Source organism: Gossypium hirsutum, chromosome D03 (genome assembly GCF_007990345.1).
Source record: "Gossypium hirsutum isolate 1008001.06 chromosome D03, Gossypium_hirsutum_v2.1, whole genome shotgun sequence".
Taxonomy (NCBI): Eukaryota; Viridiplantae; Streptophyta; class Magnoliopsida; order Malvales; family Malvaceae; genus Gossypium; species Gossypium hirsutum.
This window is the reverse complement of record NC_053439.1, coordinates 42,023,532-42,040,595: the sequence shown is the minus strand read 5'-3', so window position 1 is coordinate 42,040,595 and position 17,064 is coordinate 42,023,532. Positions and strand designations below refer to the sequence as shown.

At 31.7% G+C, this 17,064-nt stretch overlaps 1 protein-coding gene and 1 long non-coding RNA gene across 17 annotated transcripts; one reads left to right on the top strand and one right to left on the bottom strand.

Moving 5' to 3' along the window:
* Positions 1–6,417: 6,417 nt before the first annotated feature.
* LOC107949689 (flap endonuclease 1) lies at positions 6,418–9,739 on the bottom strand. 16 transcript variants are annotated; one of them, XM_041090134.1, is made up of 8 exons: positions 9,533–9,739; positions 9,283–9,377; positions 9,141–9,159; positions 8,493–8,541; positions 7,778–7,937; positions 6,867–6,901; positions 6,703–6,751; positions 6,418–6,606 (listed from the first exon to the last, which is right to left on the bottom strand). In XM_041090134.1, exons 3-8 carry the CDS (start codon positions 9,151–9,153, stop codon positions 6,568–6,570), a joined length of 345 nt encoding a protein of 114 aa, XP_040946068.1. In that variant the 5' UTR covers positions 9,154–9,159; positions 9,283–9,377; positions 9,533–9,739; the 3' UTR covers positions 6,418–6,567. The 16 variants fall into 16 exon arrangements, 10 of the variants coding, with proteins under 10 accessions (XP_040946068.1, XP_040946070.1, XP_040946069.1 ...); XM_041090136.1 differs by having other exon boundaries at positions 9,141–9,196; positions 9,283–9,321; XM_041090135.1 differs by having other exon boundaries at positions 9,283–9,321.
* Positions 9,740–11,490: 1,751 nt separating this feature from the next.
* On the top strand, positions 11,491–13,835 carry LOC107950830 (uncharacterized). The gene is made up of 3 exons (XR_001698223.2): positions 11,491–11,614; positions 12,089–12,168; positions 13,472–13,835. It is a non-coding gene; the product is annotated as an uncharacterized lncRNA (long non-coding RNA).
* Positions 13,836–17,064: the final 3,229 nt, after the last annotated feature.

The window sequence follows — 17,064 nt, the reverse complement described above, 5'->3', positions numbered from 1 at the left end:
GTTCACGCTGTTCTTGATGATGTACCGTTTCAGTGCAGCAAGAAAACATCTTTGTTGGGGTATTCCATTCCAACTTTCGGTACATGTACATCATGATATGTGCTAACATGACTAAGTGTTCTATGCGGAAGCCTTAAAAACTCTAAACCACCCTCGACGATAGGTCAATGTTCGTCATGTGGGGCAGATGTTTATACACCCTGAATTGCGCATCTGGATCCGAAGCATTGTCTGAGGCGTCATAGTCAGACTCGTAAGTTTTCAGCTCTGTTGTAATCGAATCCACTTCAAAAAATAATGTCACTTATGAATCATTTGAATCGCATTTCTGGATTGGCTTAGGTTCTAACTCCTCCCTCCCCCCGTTTGCATCCGCAACCCCTTCTTCCTCACCTGTATCCCCTTCCTCGTCTGCGCCTTCATTATTACCTTCGAGCATGGTGTTGGACGTACCCTTGCTAGCCACTGTCGAAAGGAATAGGTCATCGATTCTCTTATAACCCATGTGCCCACCAGAATATTCAACGGGTTGATAACCGGTGTTCATCGATGATCCCCAATATAACTACTTCTGCCCCATAACATCGATCCAGTGTCAAAGTTAAAATCAAATGCACTGATTGAATGTCAAGCCCGAGTGTCTAGATTTGGGTTATGTTGATACTCCGACTGGAACTGACCCTCGAAGTTTAAATCGGTACGGGAGATTGATGAGTGTCTACCCATAAATGTTTCTGGAACATCGTAGTAGTCGCTTTGAAGGAGACTAGAAAACTCACCGCACAATTATGTAGTAGGACTTCCTACTTCAGTTTACCCATACTCGCCGCGACAATGGTTGAAGATGGGCCAGATCCATCAGCATCGGCGAACTTGACATATAACTCAATAACAACATTTCCCCTCGAGATGTGCGATGATATAACCATCTCGAGATACTTATAGGGGTCAAAAAATGTAAAAAATCTGCATTGCAACCTTGTAATTCTTCCCCGGGTCGATCTACCGACTTTTTTCCTAATTTCGATCTGTATCTCCAACATTTGAATGGTACTATTGGACGCAAATTCCATGGACTTCGCTCGTACAAATACCACCCCGAATTCTGTATTACATATTTGACCGTTATAGTATATAACAAATTTCACTCGTCGACTCATTTCAATATCGGTCACAATTTGGATGAATAAATGTAAAAAAGTAAGTACAGAACTGTCCGAAAGAATACACACAACTCTCACCCATGATGCAAGATTCTTCTGTTTGATATTAACTTGATGCATGTCTATGTTATAAAAATTACACCCCTTTTGTAAGAGAATTATGTAAGGAGAAAGAGAATACGTGCTATGAATTTTATTTATGAATGCACACATTCGTTGAATAGTGTATGATGCAAATAATTTTCATCATGTGTTCAGAACTTATATAATTTCATCGAGATTTTACGCTGCATAATATGCACAATAGGTATTTGAAAAGGTACTTTTACCTTTAGAAGATAATTTTTTTTAGAGAAAGCTTGCCCAGCTAGGGGGCCTTTCCTACTGACATGGCAGGAAAGTGCACCTAGTTAGACGCACTTTCTAAAAGCACGACCAGCTAGGTACTTCCTACCATGTTCGTAGGAAAGCCCCTCTAACTGGGTGACCTTTCTCTAATAAATTTACTATTCCATCAAGTAGAAAATCCTGACACTTCGAATAATTCAGACGCTTTAAACATTTCAACACATTTAGAATATGCTTCAGCGTGTTTTCAAGGTTTTTTTTTGCAAACAGACCCTTACCTACGGCTATAAAATAGCTCTCACATACCAAGCTTCATCATCCCCCAGTCATATAATTTCTCTCTAATCCTCTTCATTTCTCCACTATAAATCATTTCCCGGTCTTAAAAATTTCAGTCGTTAAAAATGTTTGGCTTACGTTTGAGATATTCTTGAGTCTTTGGTGATGCGATATCACTCCAAGCCGTACAAATTTCATATATCATGTCAAGATGGGATCATTGCTTCCGAAACCTATTCTAGGAAAGTCAGTTATAGGGTGATTTTGCTTTCTACGATCAAGGGTAGAAGTCGACGTAGAGGTCTCAATCGACGAATGTTATGCAGTAATGGATCGTGGTATGATGGGAGAACCAATTGATGGTCGTTATACGGCCACGAGCTCAATCTTTTCGAATACAAAAAATGATGCCCTATAAATACCATACAGAAGTTTGATGGCATATTCATACGAAAAAACTCTAAGGCTTCCCGCTATAATCAATATAATTTTTTTCTCCATTTCTAGGCAACCAGTACCTTTAACCTGTAATGCCCCAAAATTTCTAATTTCGTTATTGTGAAAATATGACACAAATATCTGTCAGCTTTAGTGGTTATGTGTTCTGGAAGTGTTTAGGAGGTCCCAAGTTCAAGCCTTCACTTAGGCAAATTTTGGTATCTTGAATGAATTAGGCCTTACTCTTGTTTAGTAGGCTTTTATTTAATTGTTGGGTAAATTACATCAGAATGGGTCTGCTAGTTTGGTGGTTAAATGGTGTGTTATTATGGTGGAGGTCTTGTGTTTGAACCCCTATTCAGGCAAGGGTATTTTTTTTTGCTCAGGTTTCGGGATAGAGTTGTGTAATAGGGGGATTCTGAGTAGTGGATGTATAGTGGGAATTAGGGGAGAAGATTAAGGGATTTTGGAGGTTATCGGAATTTTTTTCCCATAACCGAATTTTGACTCTCTTTTTCAAAAAAAATTCTGCTCTCTATTCTTCTCCCTCTCCTCTTGCCGAAATTCTCTGAATTTTTGTAACAACCCAATTTTGACCCTATTCAGAATGGTGGTTTTGGGACCATGAATCCGAGTCAGAAAAATATTTAAATATTATTATCTGTGTTTATACTGTGTGAATTTATATCCATGAAATTTTCGCGTTTTAATTTTGTCGTTTGAGTGTTGATTTAATAAAAAGGGCTTAATTGCATAAAATGTAAAAGTTCCGTTCTATTTGTTAAAGTACTAATTAGCTTTGGTTTATTAATTGTTAAGTCCTTAAAAGGAAATTAGGCCACTATATATGTTAATGGACGGTAATGGCATGCATTATGTGGTTTTCTTATTATATTACCAAGGTTAAAGTTGTAAAATGCATATTATTATGTATTATAATAAAACATAAATTAAAAATACATGCATTAGTGCTTATCTTTAGCCGAATATAGAAAGGAAAAAGAAAAAAGAAGAAAAACAATGTTTGGCCACTTCTAGGTTTAATTAATATCAAGAAAAGAAGAAATCGAAATTGGATCAGAAGAAATCTAAAGTTGTGGAATAGTCGTCCCGGCTCATCCGTCTTCGTCCGAGGTAAGTCTATAGGCAAATAAACGTTGTTAATTTTGATTATATGTAAACTTAATATGCTGATATGAATTTTATGAGTTTATAATTGTGATAGCCTAATATGATTATGCATAGAAATAATATGTTCAAATTTGATTCGATTGAATTACGACGTCTGAAAGTCTTGTACGAACCAAAGGAATTTCGATAAGTGTTTTCGAGTAAGACCCTGTGTGGGACAGTGGCATCGCTATGTGAATACATGTAAGACCACGTGTGGGACGTTGGCATTGTATGATAATTGTGATTCTTCAAGCACTCTATTTAATTCCGAATGGTTCAACGGGCAATGATAAATGTGATTGAACATGTTAAACGAGCTAAAATGATCAGGTATGTGATAGTGGTTTACCTAATTGGTAATAAGGTAAATTGCTTTCTTAATATGTGATAAAAATTATTCATGATGCTATTGAAAATGTATGTGTTTATGAGAAGTATATTCGGCCTTATGATATGTATAATATGTGAGATTAAGCTTGATTAATGAGTATAGGTACATGAAGGCATTTGTATATTCGGATATATATATGATAATATGATTTTGAGAATTTGATGATAAATTGATAAAGTATATAGGTATATTGGACAAGTTAAAGTTTACATATGAATGAAATATGTGGGTTATGAAACTATAAGCTTGAATTTAAATGTGATTAAAATAGTATAAATTGGTTTGGTTAATTAAGTTGTTTATGTTATTGAGATGTTTATTTTCTTATGACTTACTAAGCTATGGTAGCTTATTGTGTGTATATTGTTTGCCTATGTTTTATAGATTTTGGAAGCTAGTTACGGGCTCGGGGATCGTCAGCAAAGTCTATTACACTATCGGTTGTTTTCGGTATTTTATAAGTTTGAACTTGAATGTATGGCATGTATAAGTTAGATTATGTTTTGATAAGTTTGGTATTGTATATATGAGCCATACGAAAATGACTAAAGATGATGATTAAGTATATAATTTTGATCATGGTATATATATGTGTGATGAGCTTGGTATACTATGATAATGGTTGTGTGAATTTGATCATGGTTTAAGCTTGCTTCGATAGTAATGTGCATTTATTTGTATATGTGATACTTGGATTATGCTTGATGTTGTGAATCTTAGGTTATAAGATTGGGTAAATAGGTAATATTGTTGGATGTATTATAGATGTAATAATAGTTAAATTCGGTTCATAAGAGGTAAGTATAAGTGATGATTTTGATTTAATTGTTGTGCGGAAATGTTGATTAAAATACGAAATCATTTGTTTAGTTTATGTTAATGATCATTATGGTTGTAATTGGTATGTGTGGTTTATACTATGAATTAGGAATTTGAATATGGAATTTTGGTTAAATGAATTTAGTTTTTCAGGGTATAATCACTTTGGTAAATTGAATTGGAAACAACCAGTAATTTTACAGATGTATGTTCGGCTAGGATAAATAATTTATGCGTGATGGTTATGAGCTATTTGTAATTCGGCATATGTACTTATGAGATTAATAAATGGTTTGTTAGTTGGTTCGTTTTTAGCATGGTAAAATAAAATGTAAGTTGATTGAAACGTAGTATTTGGGTATAAAATTTAATAGTGGTTATGCTTGATTTTGGTATTGGTTATAGAAGGAAATGATAAAATTTTTGGTTATAGGTTTAATTATGTATTAGTTGAATATGAGATCATTGAATTAATCTTGTATATGACCTTGTTATATATTTTATGATAGGTAATATTATCATGTATGGATTTGATTTTGGTTAGTTAAAGTGTTAGTCAATATGGTTTTATGTTATGCATATATGTATATTTATGATGAGTTAATGATATAGGCAAATTATGTTTGATATATATAGGTTTAGTTCTTTGAAATGTTTTGACTTGTTAAATGTTTGGATTAAGTTGATAGTGGACATTGTTAAAGCATAAATATTAAATACACTTGCATTTGGCTCAAGCTTTGGAAAATGACCAAATGAATAGTAACATGTTAATTATTGATAATGAGTAGTTTGAGTGGATGCTTATATTCGGTCAAATAGTATGACATTATGGTGATGTGTTGTTTTGATATTTATTGACATGTAATGTTTTTTATTTAGTGTTATTATTTATGCAAGCAAGTTAATGAAATTGGTAATTATGTTTTGAGGTATTATATATATACAGTGAGTAATGCTAGTTAATAGACCATGTTTCCATGAATCTTTGCCACATATACTATTAATCAATGAGTTTTGATACATGCTATTTTAGATAGTAATAAATGCATGATTATAATGTATATAAAAATTTTATAAGGTGATTAGTTAAATGTATGAAAGTTGTGCATCGTTCGATAATGCCTCATAATCCCATTTCAGTAACGGATACGGGTTGGGGGTGTTACAGTTTTTCCATCTTTCTCTTCTTTTTCTTCTTCTTGATTTTTCCCTAATCCATTTATTTTCCTTCGTTTTCGCACGCGGTTAGTGCTCGCTTAGTTTCAGTAAGTGTTCCTCTTCGTTTCTGTCATGAATCTCTTAATGACTGAAGTGGTAATGTTTTTTCTCTACGATTTGGTGTAAAGGGAGGCTCGGACTGGTGAATTCAGTGTTCTCGTCTTAACAATAGTTAAACGGGCACTACACCAAAACAGGTTTTTAGCGGCATTTTTTTATGCCTTTAGCGGCGCTTAAAAATGCCGTTGTTGACAACGCCGCTAACTTTTGCGGCGTTTTTAAAAATAAACACTGCTAAAAGTCATGACCCTTAGCGGTGCTTTTCCCACAAACGCCGCTATAGATCATGACTTTTAGCGGCGCTTTTTTCACAAACGGCACTAAAAGTGTCATTCCGCTAAACATTTTTATTAAATAAATTTTTATAATAACAAATGGAAAGGTCAAATTTTATTTTGAATGTATTACTTTTCATTAACAATAAAAGTAAAATAAATTATAGTAATAAATTTCAACATTCACCTATAATAAATAAATAAATTAACATAAACAATTAAATTTCCTAACAAAAAATAAATTTCATTATACGGGAAAAGAACATATGTTCCTTTCATTATTATATAATAAAAATTAGTACTACAAATACGGTTATTATACATACGCTTCTGTTTTCTTGTAGCATTGAATTGATTGAACTCTACAAGTATCTACTACTGACCGCTGACAAAATTTTGGCTACATATTTAATTTTTCAATGTCCTCCTTATTTCCAGTCTAATAATAAAAACAACAGCACCTTAATTTTCCGTAGTGGTGAAACAACAAAAGAAAACTTTACTTATCACTCCATGTTTGACCAAAGAAAAATACCTCCATGGCTTCTTGCAAATCCTCAGTAGCATCTGCCCTCTTTGAGTAACTACATGACAAATTTAGTATAAAAATTATGAAAAAGCAACATTCTACTCATCAAGCTCCGGTCATATTGAAGGAAACCATCAAAAAAACAATTTGAATAATTTGCAATAAAGTACCGCTTAGCAAGCTCTTGTTTTTTCAAATCTGGAGGCTGCCCATCAAAAACATAGCTGAAAGAAAATACCACAAACATTAGCAAATAAAAGGTCTTTGGGATGTGGTACCATATAGGCAGCATAAGGTAGAAAATATCTGTGTTAGGAAAAATACTACAACCAAGAAGTATGAAGGTCATCGAACAAAATACAGATTGTTAGAACTGTTTAAATCGTTGTACGAATGACTAAATTTTGCTATTTTCTCCTTGAGTTGGCTCATCAATAATGAAAACAAGGCTCTCTATCAGTAAGGGAAGCAACACCGAAATCGGGTCAATAGGTTAAGATTCTAATTTCCTCTGACACACGTAAGCAGTCAACTATGCATCAGTTTTTTCACAAATTCAAAACCAGAAAGATTTTCTGCCTTCCTCTGGCCATAGTTGTTACCTCTTTTGCTCATCTACAATGGTCAATATTAACATATAACATCTTAAAAAAAATAAGAACAGAGCAAAGAATTTTCTTTTCACAAAAAAGATTACTAGTTGTTAGCTTGGCTACACTAGATGAAGTTCAAATCACTAAAAATAAAACCACTCCTAATAGCTCACAATAGCAATTGTATAAAGATAAAATGAAGACAGAAAACAAATATATCACTCAAAATATAACCCAAAGTTAAAATCCTGAAACAGAATGATCCCAAGATTGATAAATTTTTCTAGAGGAATAGATGAGGTATTAATAAGGTTAAAACAGCCTAAAAATACAAGAGATTATATGAGATAACTCATAAAATCAATGCCCTTAAACCACATATCACAAGAAAAGCATAAATTTCACAAAACATGGAGAAAGTTGCAAACAACGAACAAAGAGAACCCATTTTATTAAATAACTACACAAATATAAATAAAAGGAAATACCTTGCATCTGAGCTGAAGAGGAGTCCAAGAGAAGAAGCAGGGAGAATAAAAGAAGTGAAAAGAGAAGCCTTTTCTCCATCTCCATGGTGAAGGCAACAAATGGTAAAATGAGAGACCATGAAAAAGAAAAGAAATGGTGGCAAAAAGAAAGCAACAGCAGCTAAAAAAAAATAGAGCTCTTTGAGACTATATATATTAAAATACAAAACCCACAAAAGAAAAAATAATAAAAAATGAAAATCTGGTTTTGATGCTCTTTAGAAATAGTAAATTTCAAAATTCAGAAGTACCCATATTATGCAATTATACTTTGAAGTCAGCTTGATTAAGGATAAAAGATCCATTCCACCATTAGTTTTATAATATACAGCTGGTCATCATCAACTAATCTTCCTTTGTTTTTAACTAAAAAGAATCATTTATAATTTTTGTATTTCATAAGAATTGCTCTAACCAGTCAAAGAAATCCCTACATATCAACTCATTAACATGATTCTAATTATTTTTGTACTGGGGAGGGGCATTTTCTGATTTATATAATAGAGTTTTTAGATTTCATAAATAGGGTTAAAATAACGAATATGAAGTAAATTGTGAAACTTTAAAAACCGAGGGGTCATAAAGCAAACTATATGGGGGATTTTAAATTCACTTAACAACATTAAGAAAAATAAGTCTGGTTGAAAGTAATGGAGCCAGGAGAGAAGAGAAAAACCTCTTAGCTAGCTGCCTCAGCATAAGCATCTTGGATGTTCTCAGCAAGCCTATGAAGAAATATATTAGATATGCCTCCAGCAGCAACAATGAATGGACCAGTAGCTAGTGTTATGAGAACAATCTCCCAACAGTTGATAAACCAATAATATGATCAAATTGTAAGCCTTTACATATGATCAAATTATAAATCAATATAAAGGAAATTTATGCTTTGGCCCCCACAAAAAATGGAAAAAAAGTATACTTAATCCTTTCAAAAATTATAAAATCATAAACTAATACATTATAAAATATATATTTGACATCTCAGAAAATTACAATTCAATTTTGGCCCCTAAAATAAATTCTGGATTCACCCCTGCATAGACAAATGCCATTGCAAAAATAATATCCAACACAAATCACTTCAAAAGATATTGTAACTGGCTGGCCTCTAGTGACATTCAAAGAGGGCAGCAACTACATATTCTAATAAAAAACAATGAACCATAATAAACCCAAAGATACAACTTTTAAAACTATAAAAACAATGAACCAGTAATATAAACTTTTAGCTTTGATACATTTGCTTGAGAGACATCAACGAGTTCATAATTACGTCCAATGAAACTAAAATCAATAAAAGCTAAAATCCAAATCCAAATACCTTTTGGGGCCATTGCTTGCTGCAATAAAAGAGTTCAAAAAAATGGCGCATCGAAGCTGTTAGTGATTTAGAAAAAAAATGAAAACCCAAAACAAGAATGATAAAGAAGAATTGAGAGAGTAGCCGGCAAAGGCAAACCTACTTGGAATTGTAGAGACTACCTCACCCATCTGAAGCCGATCTGTTGGAAAATGATCAAAATAGAGAGAAAATACGAAAAGGGAAAGCATCTACAAACTAGCAAAAGTAGATTAAGGTAAAACAAAAGGGCAAGTCAAATTTACTACAATTAAAACCATTTAATCCAAAGGGCTTTGGGAATTTGCCTTTCTATTTTTGCCAAACAAAAAACTGAAAATTTTGTAGCTGAATTACATGCCAAAAATACTCGCCTTCACAAGCCATAAGGGCAACTTAGCTACTTGTGTTTTTCCGACTCTTCTTCTTCCTTGATGCAAAGCTGCTCGGTCCGATTTCTATTTGGGGGATTTCAGCTGAAGAAAAACAAACTTTTATTTGGGGGATTTAGGGCGCACGACGGAGATGAGAAGAAGAGGGAGTAATGAGCGGGTAACAAAAAATCATATTTTTTTTGGGAGTGAGCGGGATTTTGATTACCTTTTATGCTTCCACATTTGCGGCGTTTTAAAAAAAATGCCACTAAAAGATTACATTCATTAAACAAAGCCGTTTTGACAAATTTTAGTTCATATTTACGGCATTTTCCGAAAAAACGCCATAACTAAAATTTCATCCCTAAACTTAAATGACACCGTTTTGAACAATTACAATACATGTTTGCGTCGTTTTTTATCAAAACCTTTTGCGGCGTTTTTTTCTAAAAACGTCACTAAGAAATTTAAATTCTTCTATTGAAACGGTGCCGTTTTCGGAAATTTTAATACATAGTAATGGCGTTTTTCTGAAAACGCAGCTAAAGCTCGCATATTTTTTATATTCAATTATTGTATCTTTCATATAAATTTTACATAAAGAATTATTAAAATTTTAAGTAATATTTAAAAGAATTAGATAATATTATAAAATTTATTTTTTATTTCATTTTTATTTTTGTACTTTTTTTTCTTATAATTGGGTCCTATCCAAATTAAATAATTACCTATATATACATATCAAATATATCAAATGGTTTAGATTAAATATTTTTAAATATAAAAGCATTAATTAATTGTATAAAATTGTATCATTTAACAAATCTCAAATAAACCTTAAACCCTAAATTAACCATTCAATATACATAAAGTCTATCTATTATATATCTCTTAAATAATATAAACTATACTCATAATTTCAATATATTAAATTTATTATTATCTCTTTTACAATTATATAAGAACATATTTAATATATAAATTAAAAAAACTAGTTAATCTAAACCTTAAACCTTAACTCGACCCTTGAAACCCTAAATCCCTGACTCTTAACCCCTAACCCTAACTCCTAACCCCTAAACCTTAAATCCCAACCCTTAAACCATAATGCCTAATCCATAATCCCTAAATCCATATATAATTCCCAAACCTTAAAATAGTAACTCCTAAACTGGCCTTAAATCTTAAATTAACCATATACCGTAAACCATATAAACTCTAAACTATAATGATAACTAATTAAATATTTTAAAATTAATACTATCTTATCTTTTTCAATTATATATGAAATTATTTAATATATAACTTAAAAAACATATTTAAAATATAAATTAAAAAATAATTAATCTAAACCCAAAACCCTAACCTGACCTGTGAATCCCTAAACCCTAAATCCCTAACTCTTAACCCCTAACCCTTAATCCCATAACCTTTAAACCTTAAATCCCAACCCCTAATACATAATCCCTAAATCCATACTCCCTAAACCTTAAAATAGTAACTCCTAAACCGGCCTTAAATATTAAATAAATCATATACCTTAAACCAAAAATCCTAAAATATAGTGATAATTAATTCAACATTTTAAAATTAATACTATCTCTTTTTGTAACAGCCCGATTTTGACCCTAATCGGACAAAGTTGTTCCGGGACCACAAATCCGAATCAAAAAAATATTTTTAAATTATTTTTGGTATTTGCAATATGTGAATTGATATGTGTAAAAATTTTGTATAAAAATTTGATCGTTTGAGTGCTCAATTTGATAAAATAACTTAATCGCGTAAAATGAAAATTTAGAAGGTCAAACTTAAAAGCACCCAATTGTTGTTGTCTTTCAAAAATGAGGGTTTTAAATGGCAATTAGGCCATTTAGTAGATAGTGGGCAGCAATTGCCCTTAAGTTGTATGTTTTATAATTTATTTAATTAAGGTTAATTTAGTCATTAAGTAAATTATAATATTATAACTAAAAATAAGTAATGAAAAGATGAATATTTCATCTTTCTTAGCCGAATAGTGAAAATGAAGAAACCTTCCATGGCTTTTTAAAGTTTCGGCACTTCCATAGCAAAATTAAGGTATGTTTTGGTTTCGGTTTTTGATAATTTTTATGTTTTTGAGATCATTGCTTTGTGTACTACAAGACCCATACTTTAATTTTAGAATTTGATGGTGATTTTGAGATATGCCATTAATGAATGCTTGAGCTTTGTGATAGTTGATGATGAAATATGAAAGATATGTAAAGGATTAACATGTTTTGTCTTTGAATGTTTAGTGAAATTGAGTAATTAGGGTTAAAATTGTGAAAATAAAATTTTGAGGGACTAAAATGTGAAATAAATGAAATGTGCGGACTTGTATGAAGCCTATGAATATTCGGCCCTAGCATGGTGTGGGCAAATTTTGTGTATTTCGTGTTTTGTGCAAAAAGAACTAAATTGTAAAAAGTGTAAAATGTCAAGGGCGAAATGATAATTTACCCATTTATGTATTTTTGGATTTAATTGAATGTTTTGATGAATAAAAAGGTTAAATTTGAATATGTTTAGATCAAGAATGAAGAAAATGGAATTGGATCGGGGGAAAACGAAAGTAGTCGAGTAATCGATCGTGTCCGCCGATATCCGAGGTAAGTCAATTAGCAAGTAAATGTTATCTAAATTGAATATATATATACATTTTTTTACCACACATATGATAAGTTAGAACTTAAAATGTGTAAATTAAATAAAACCTTGTAATTTACCTATATATTATAGCCGAATATAAGAATTAATATTAATAAGTTGATGTTAATGATTTACGTTTCATGTATGTTAGCTAAATATGCTATAAATTCAATGATTCGAAACAAATGGTGGAATAAATATACATAGATGTGTAAATTCGAATGTAAGGCTTAATTCTTTGGGTTGAATTTAAGTTATGAGTTAAAGATATGGTTCTAAAGTATATTATAAGTTCTTGTAATAAAATTTAAATACTATGAATTACATATATTTTTGTGCGTATTGTTAGAACATAGTTATATACGTATATTCATGTTCTTGAGCTGGAAAATTAATGTATGAATTTTATAGGTATAAGAGGGTTCGAACATAGATTACAAAAACATTTGTGCTGAATGTAATGTTTTTTTTTAGTTATACCTATGTGGTCCGAGTGTAAGTTTACTATAAAGAATCGAATATAATTCAATGTTACGGATATGCAGTTACTGAGTAAGACTTATGTAATTAGAAATAACTATACGAAAGAGCGTCTTTGTATTTGAGATTCTCAGGCTTGTGCCTAGCAGGCTTAATGCCAATGAAATATTCAGACTATACGTCTAGCAGGCTTAATGCCGGTGAAATATTCAGATTATACGTCTAGCAGACTTAATGCCGGTGAAATATTCAGACTATACATCTAGCAGGCTTCATGCTGGTGTACGGAATTAGGCTTTAAGCCTAGCAGGCTATGTGCCGGTGAATTTATTTAAAACGTGTGTTCAGAAAGTTCTTGTTAATGTAATTTTAAATGTAGTCGGACATGTGAATGAATTATATCTGCAGATATGTATTAATTAAATGAATGAATGGAAATAAGGTAAGTTGTCTATTCGGAATGAAATATCATAAGTGTTTGTAATATTATAAGTTACCAATTTTATTTAGAGATGTAAATTGGCTTAGTTGATAACTAAGCTACCATAACGAAGGCTTATATATATATATATATATATATATTTATATATGGATGAATTAAGGTATGTTTAGATTAATAGAAAGGTATATGGAATTGAAAGTGTAACCAAGAGATGTATTATATCCTTATATATAATTTAATTGTTCTTTTATTTTATTTGTTAAATTTTATCTATGCTATTGACTTACTAAGCTTTAAAATGCTTACTGTATGCGTTTGTGTCTGTTTATTTTGTCTTATAGATTTTGAGGTGGTTACGAGTTCGGGATCGTCAGTAAAGTTTATCACACTATTGGATAATTACGGTATTTTAAGCTGAAATTTTCTTGAAACTATGGCATGTATAGACTAGTTTGAAATTGTTTCTTTTGAGAGTATATTTGTATTAAAGCCATGTGAATATGGCTTAATTAGCTTGCTCTACTCGATTTTGGATTGGATTAAAGGCCATGCACATTTTGGTGTTGGTTTGACATTATAGGTGTGTGTGGTTTATTCGAACTAGGTATGAGCTTAATATATATATAACATGGTTATAGGTGAAAGTATACATTATTTTAGAGAGGAATTTGGTCTTGAATGCTAATGAAAAGTTAAACTTGAGAAGTTGGATTCTATATGCAAGTATATATGTTAAAATGGGGTATGAAATGCAGTTTTATAAGGTGATGAAATAAAAACTTTGGTAAATGATATTTGTATAGATAATTACGTGTGTGCATATGCGGTTTTAGTATTTATATACATATATATATACTTGATAATTAAAGTTGGCCTTGAAGTTTATAATATTTTGGAATAAGGTGATGGTTGAATATGCATGTTCGGCTTGGTCATAGTAAATATTAAGTAAAATGTTTCACATTTTAATTTAGCATCCGCATTATATATATATATATATATATGTATGTATAATGGTGATTTATCAAAATATTTGACATTAAGAATGGGGTGGTTGTTGTTAAATAATGAACTTTGCTTAAAAGTATATTTGACTTGTTAAATATATAATATGAGAATAATAAAGTTGAAAGTATATATGCAGTTAGTGAGTAGAGAATATTAAATTATTGAGTTATAAATTTATGCAAAGGTTGAATAAAAAAAATGCTATGTACTGGACCTGTATTAGTAAATATTATATATATATTTGTATATATATATTCATATAGAATGTCTTGAAATTTGTTTGATTCAAGTATATAGGTGATAAGAAATATAATTATGTATATAAGATTTGCTAAATTGACACGGATATATATATGTATAAATTGCTATATGAAACTTAAGTTTTTCATTAAATGAGTATATATATATTATTTATATTCGAGTATACCTTTGATTAAATTTGGTTGCGTTGATAAGGAATGCAACTATGTAATAATTTGAATTGTCCAGTAAGTATATTTAGCATTGTTCTTGCGTGTTTAAGATTGTTCAATAATTGTCTATAATCATGTTAAGTTCAGTAATGCCTTGTAACCCTAATCTGGCGACGGACATGGGTTAGGGGCGTTACACTTTTACGATTATATAAGAAATTTTTTAATATATAAATTAAAAAATAATCAGTAATCATGTACCCAAAAAACTTTAAAATCATTTTAAATAATAGTATTTTAAATTTTCCATGTGTTTTATTTCAAATTATTTCTACGTGTTATTATTTTTTTCCTGAAGATTTTAAATATTCAACTAGAAATAAATTGAATTTTATTTAATTAATATAAATAAATCAATTAAGATAAAATGTTTTTAGCTCTTTTCCAAAAACGCTGCTAAAGCCCCCTGCATTAGCGGCGCTTTTTCAGAAACGTCGTTAAAACCCTGAGCATTATCGACGCTTTTTCAGAAACGCCGCTAAAGCCCCAAGCATTAGCGGTGCTTTTTCAAAAACGCCGCTAAATCCCCGAAAGGTAAGAAAACGACGCCGTTGGGATTTGGTTTTTTACTAATGCTCGATCTTTAGTGACGATTTCCATAAAGCGCCGCTAATGCTCGATTTTTACCAGAGTTTTTTGTCCAAACGCCACTAAAAGTGCCGCTAAAAGCCTGTTTTGGTGTAGTGGGAGGGTTATCTTTGGTGGTAAGTTGGGTTTCTGTTCATTCTTGGTTGTCAATTCGCTTGTAAATCCGTTAAATTGATGTTGAGCATCTTGTTTATAGGCTTTGGAGTGCTTGGGGACTGTTTTAGCATCAAACAAAACCAGGTGTGTACCCGAAACGCAAAAAAAAAAGATTCGGCGAAAAGCTGAAATTACTTGCTGTTTGAAAAGCAGCAGTAGGCTAAATTTCAAATTTTGCCATAAATTATGAAAATCAAATTAGAGGATGAAAAAAATATGGAATTAAAGCTTATTGAGTCTAGTTTCTCATAGAAGAAACGGTGTAAGTAATGAAATTGTAAATTGTGAGGTATAATAAACTTTGTGAGACAAGATCAAATTGAATTTGGGTTCCCCTGTTCTGACTTTGGAAAATCATCAAAAAATGGATAAAAATAGTTAAGATTTAAAATTTACATGTTTAAATTATTAATGAGTCTATTTTCAATAGAAACAAATGGAAACATCATCCAAATTTTGTACTAAGAGATAATTAATTTTTAGCAAAGAAGGGATGAAGCTGTCAGATAGCAAAGAAGGGGTAAGTTTGAAGATTTTACTGTACTTATTGGCTAAACCAAAAATTCTGAAAATTTTATGGTGAAAGGTATTTGAGTCTAGTTTCAAAGACATCAAGCGGATCTTAATTCATAATTATGTAGCTCAAGATATAAATAATTTAGCAATAGTGACTCAAGTAGGTAGCTTTGAAGGAACATACAAGTAAATAGTGAAAACATATATGAATAATTAACTAGCACGGGTTACATTAAAAATGGATCACGCGGCCAAGGCCAATTTGGGTCGAGTGGGCCACATGGGCGTGTGAGTCCATTTTTCTGAAAAGTTCTGTAAGGTTGCACAGGTCGCCCAAGTCGATTGTGGACCTACTGTAGGGTCGGTAAGCTTTACTTAGACCCCTATATGTGTGATCTGTCTGTCTGATTTTTATACCGAGCATGACTTATGATATCTGAATGTATGTACTATTAATTGCATAATGGCATGACATATTTTGTATGTTGCATTGCATCGGGGTGGGTTGATGATATTTGGAGGAAGTGTCTGAAAGGCTATTAAGCCTGTTATCTGGCAGCCCAGCTGCAACCTTCTGATTATGTGCCGCATTTCGGTACAACATGGTGTGTAGGGATGGGTGGGTTGATTTAATCCCCACATGGTGTGTAGGGTTGGACGGAGATGGTGTGTAGAGGCTCGTAGGTAGGATTCTGATTTACTGTATCTGCATTCTGTATCTAATATCGGTCAAAGCCCTAATGTATTTCTAAGACTGTATCTGAATGGGCTAAGGCCCAAACTGATTTTGTGATGAGCACGGGCCCCAGACTGTATCTAACTAAATTCTGTTGATTATCTGTATGCATGTTTTCTGTGGGGATTACACACTGAGTTTGCGAAAACTAACCCTTTCTTTGTTTAATTTGTACAAGTAATCCCCAGACTTGACGGGTTGGTGCAGCGGAGGACTCGACGGTGGCCACACGTAAATTTTAGACTATTTTTCGTTAATGCCTAGAATTTATTACTTATTTGGGGGTTTTTGATGTATCTTCTAGACTATGGACTGGTTGGCTTTAAATTTGGGACTTTATACTGTTTTTTATGGATTTTTTAAAAGCTACAACTCTACAAAACACGTTTTTTCTAAAAAACTAAGGTTTTTCGTAAATAGAAATGATTTTCCCTAAATTAATTGGTTACAAAAGCTT

What these genes read in the sequence shown, in the direction of transcription:
- LOC107949689 (XM_041090134.1), bottom strand. An exon ending in CTGAGGCAGCTAGCTAAGAG is followed by an intron (nt 7,938 to 8,492) that starts GTTTTTCTCTTC and finishes ATTTTTTTTTAG; the next exon opens with CTGCTGTTGCTTTCTTTTTG. An exon ending in CTCTTCAGCTCAGATGCAAG is followed by an intron (nt 6,902 to 7,777) that starts GTATTTCCTTTT and finishes TTTGATGGGCAG; the next exon opens with CCTCCAGATTTGAAAAAACA.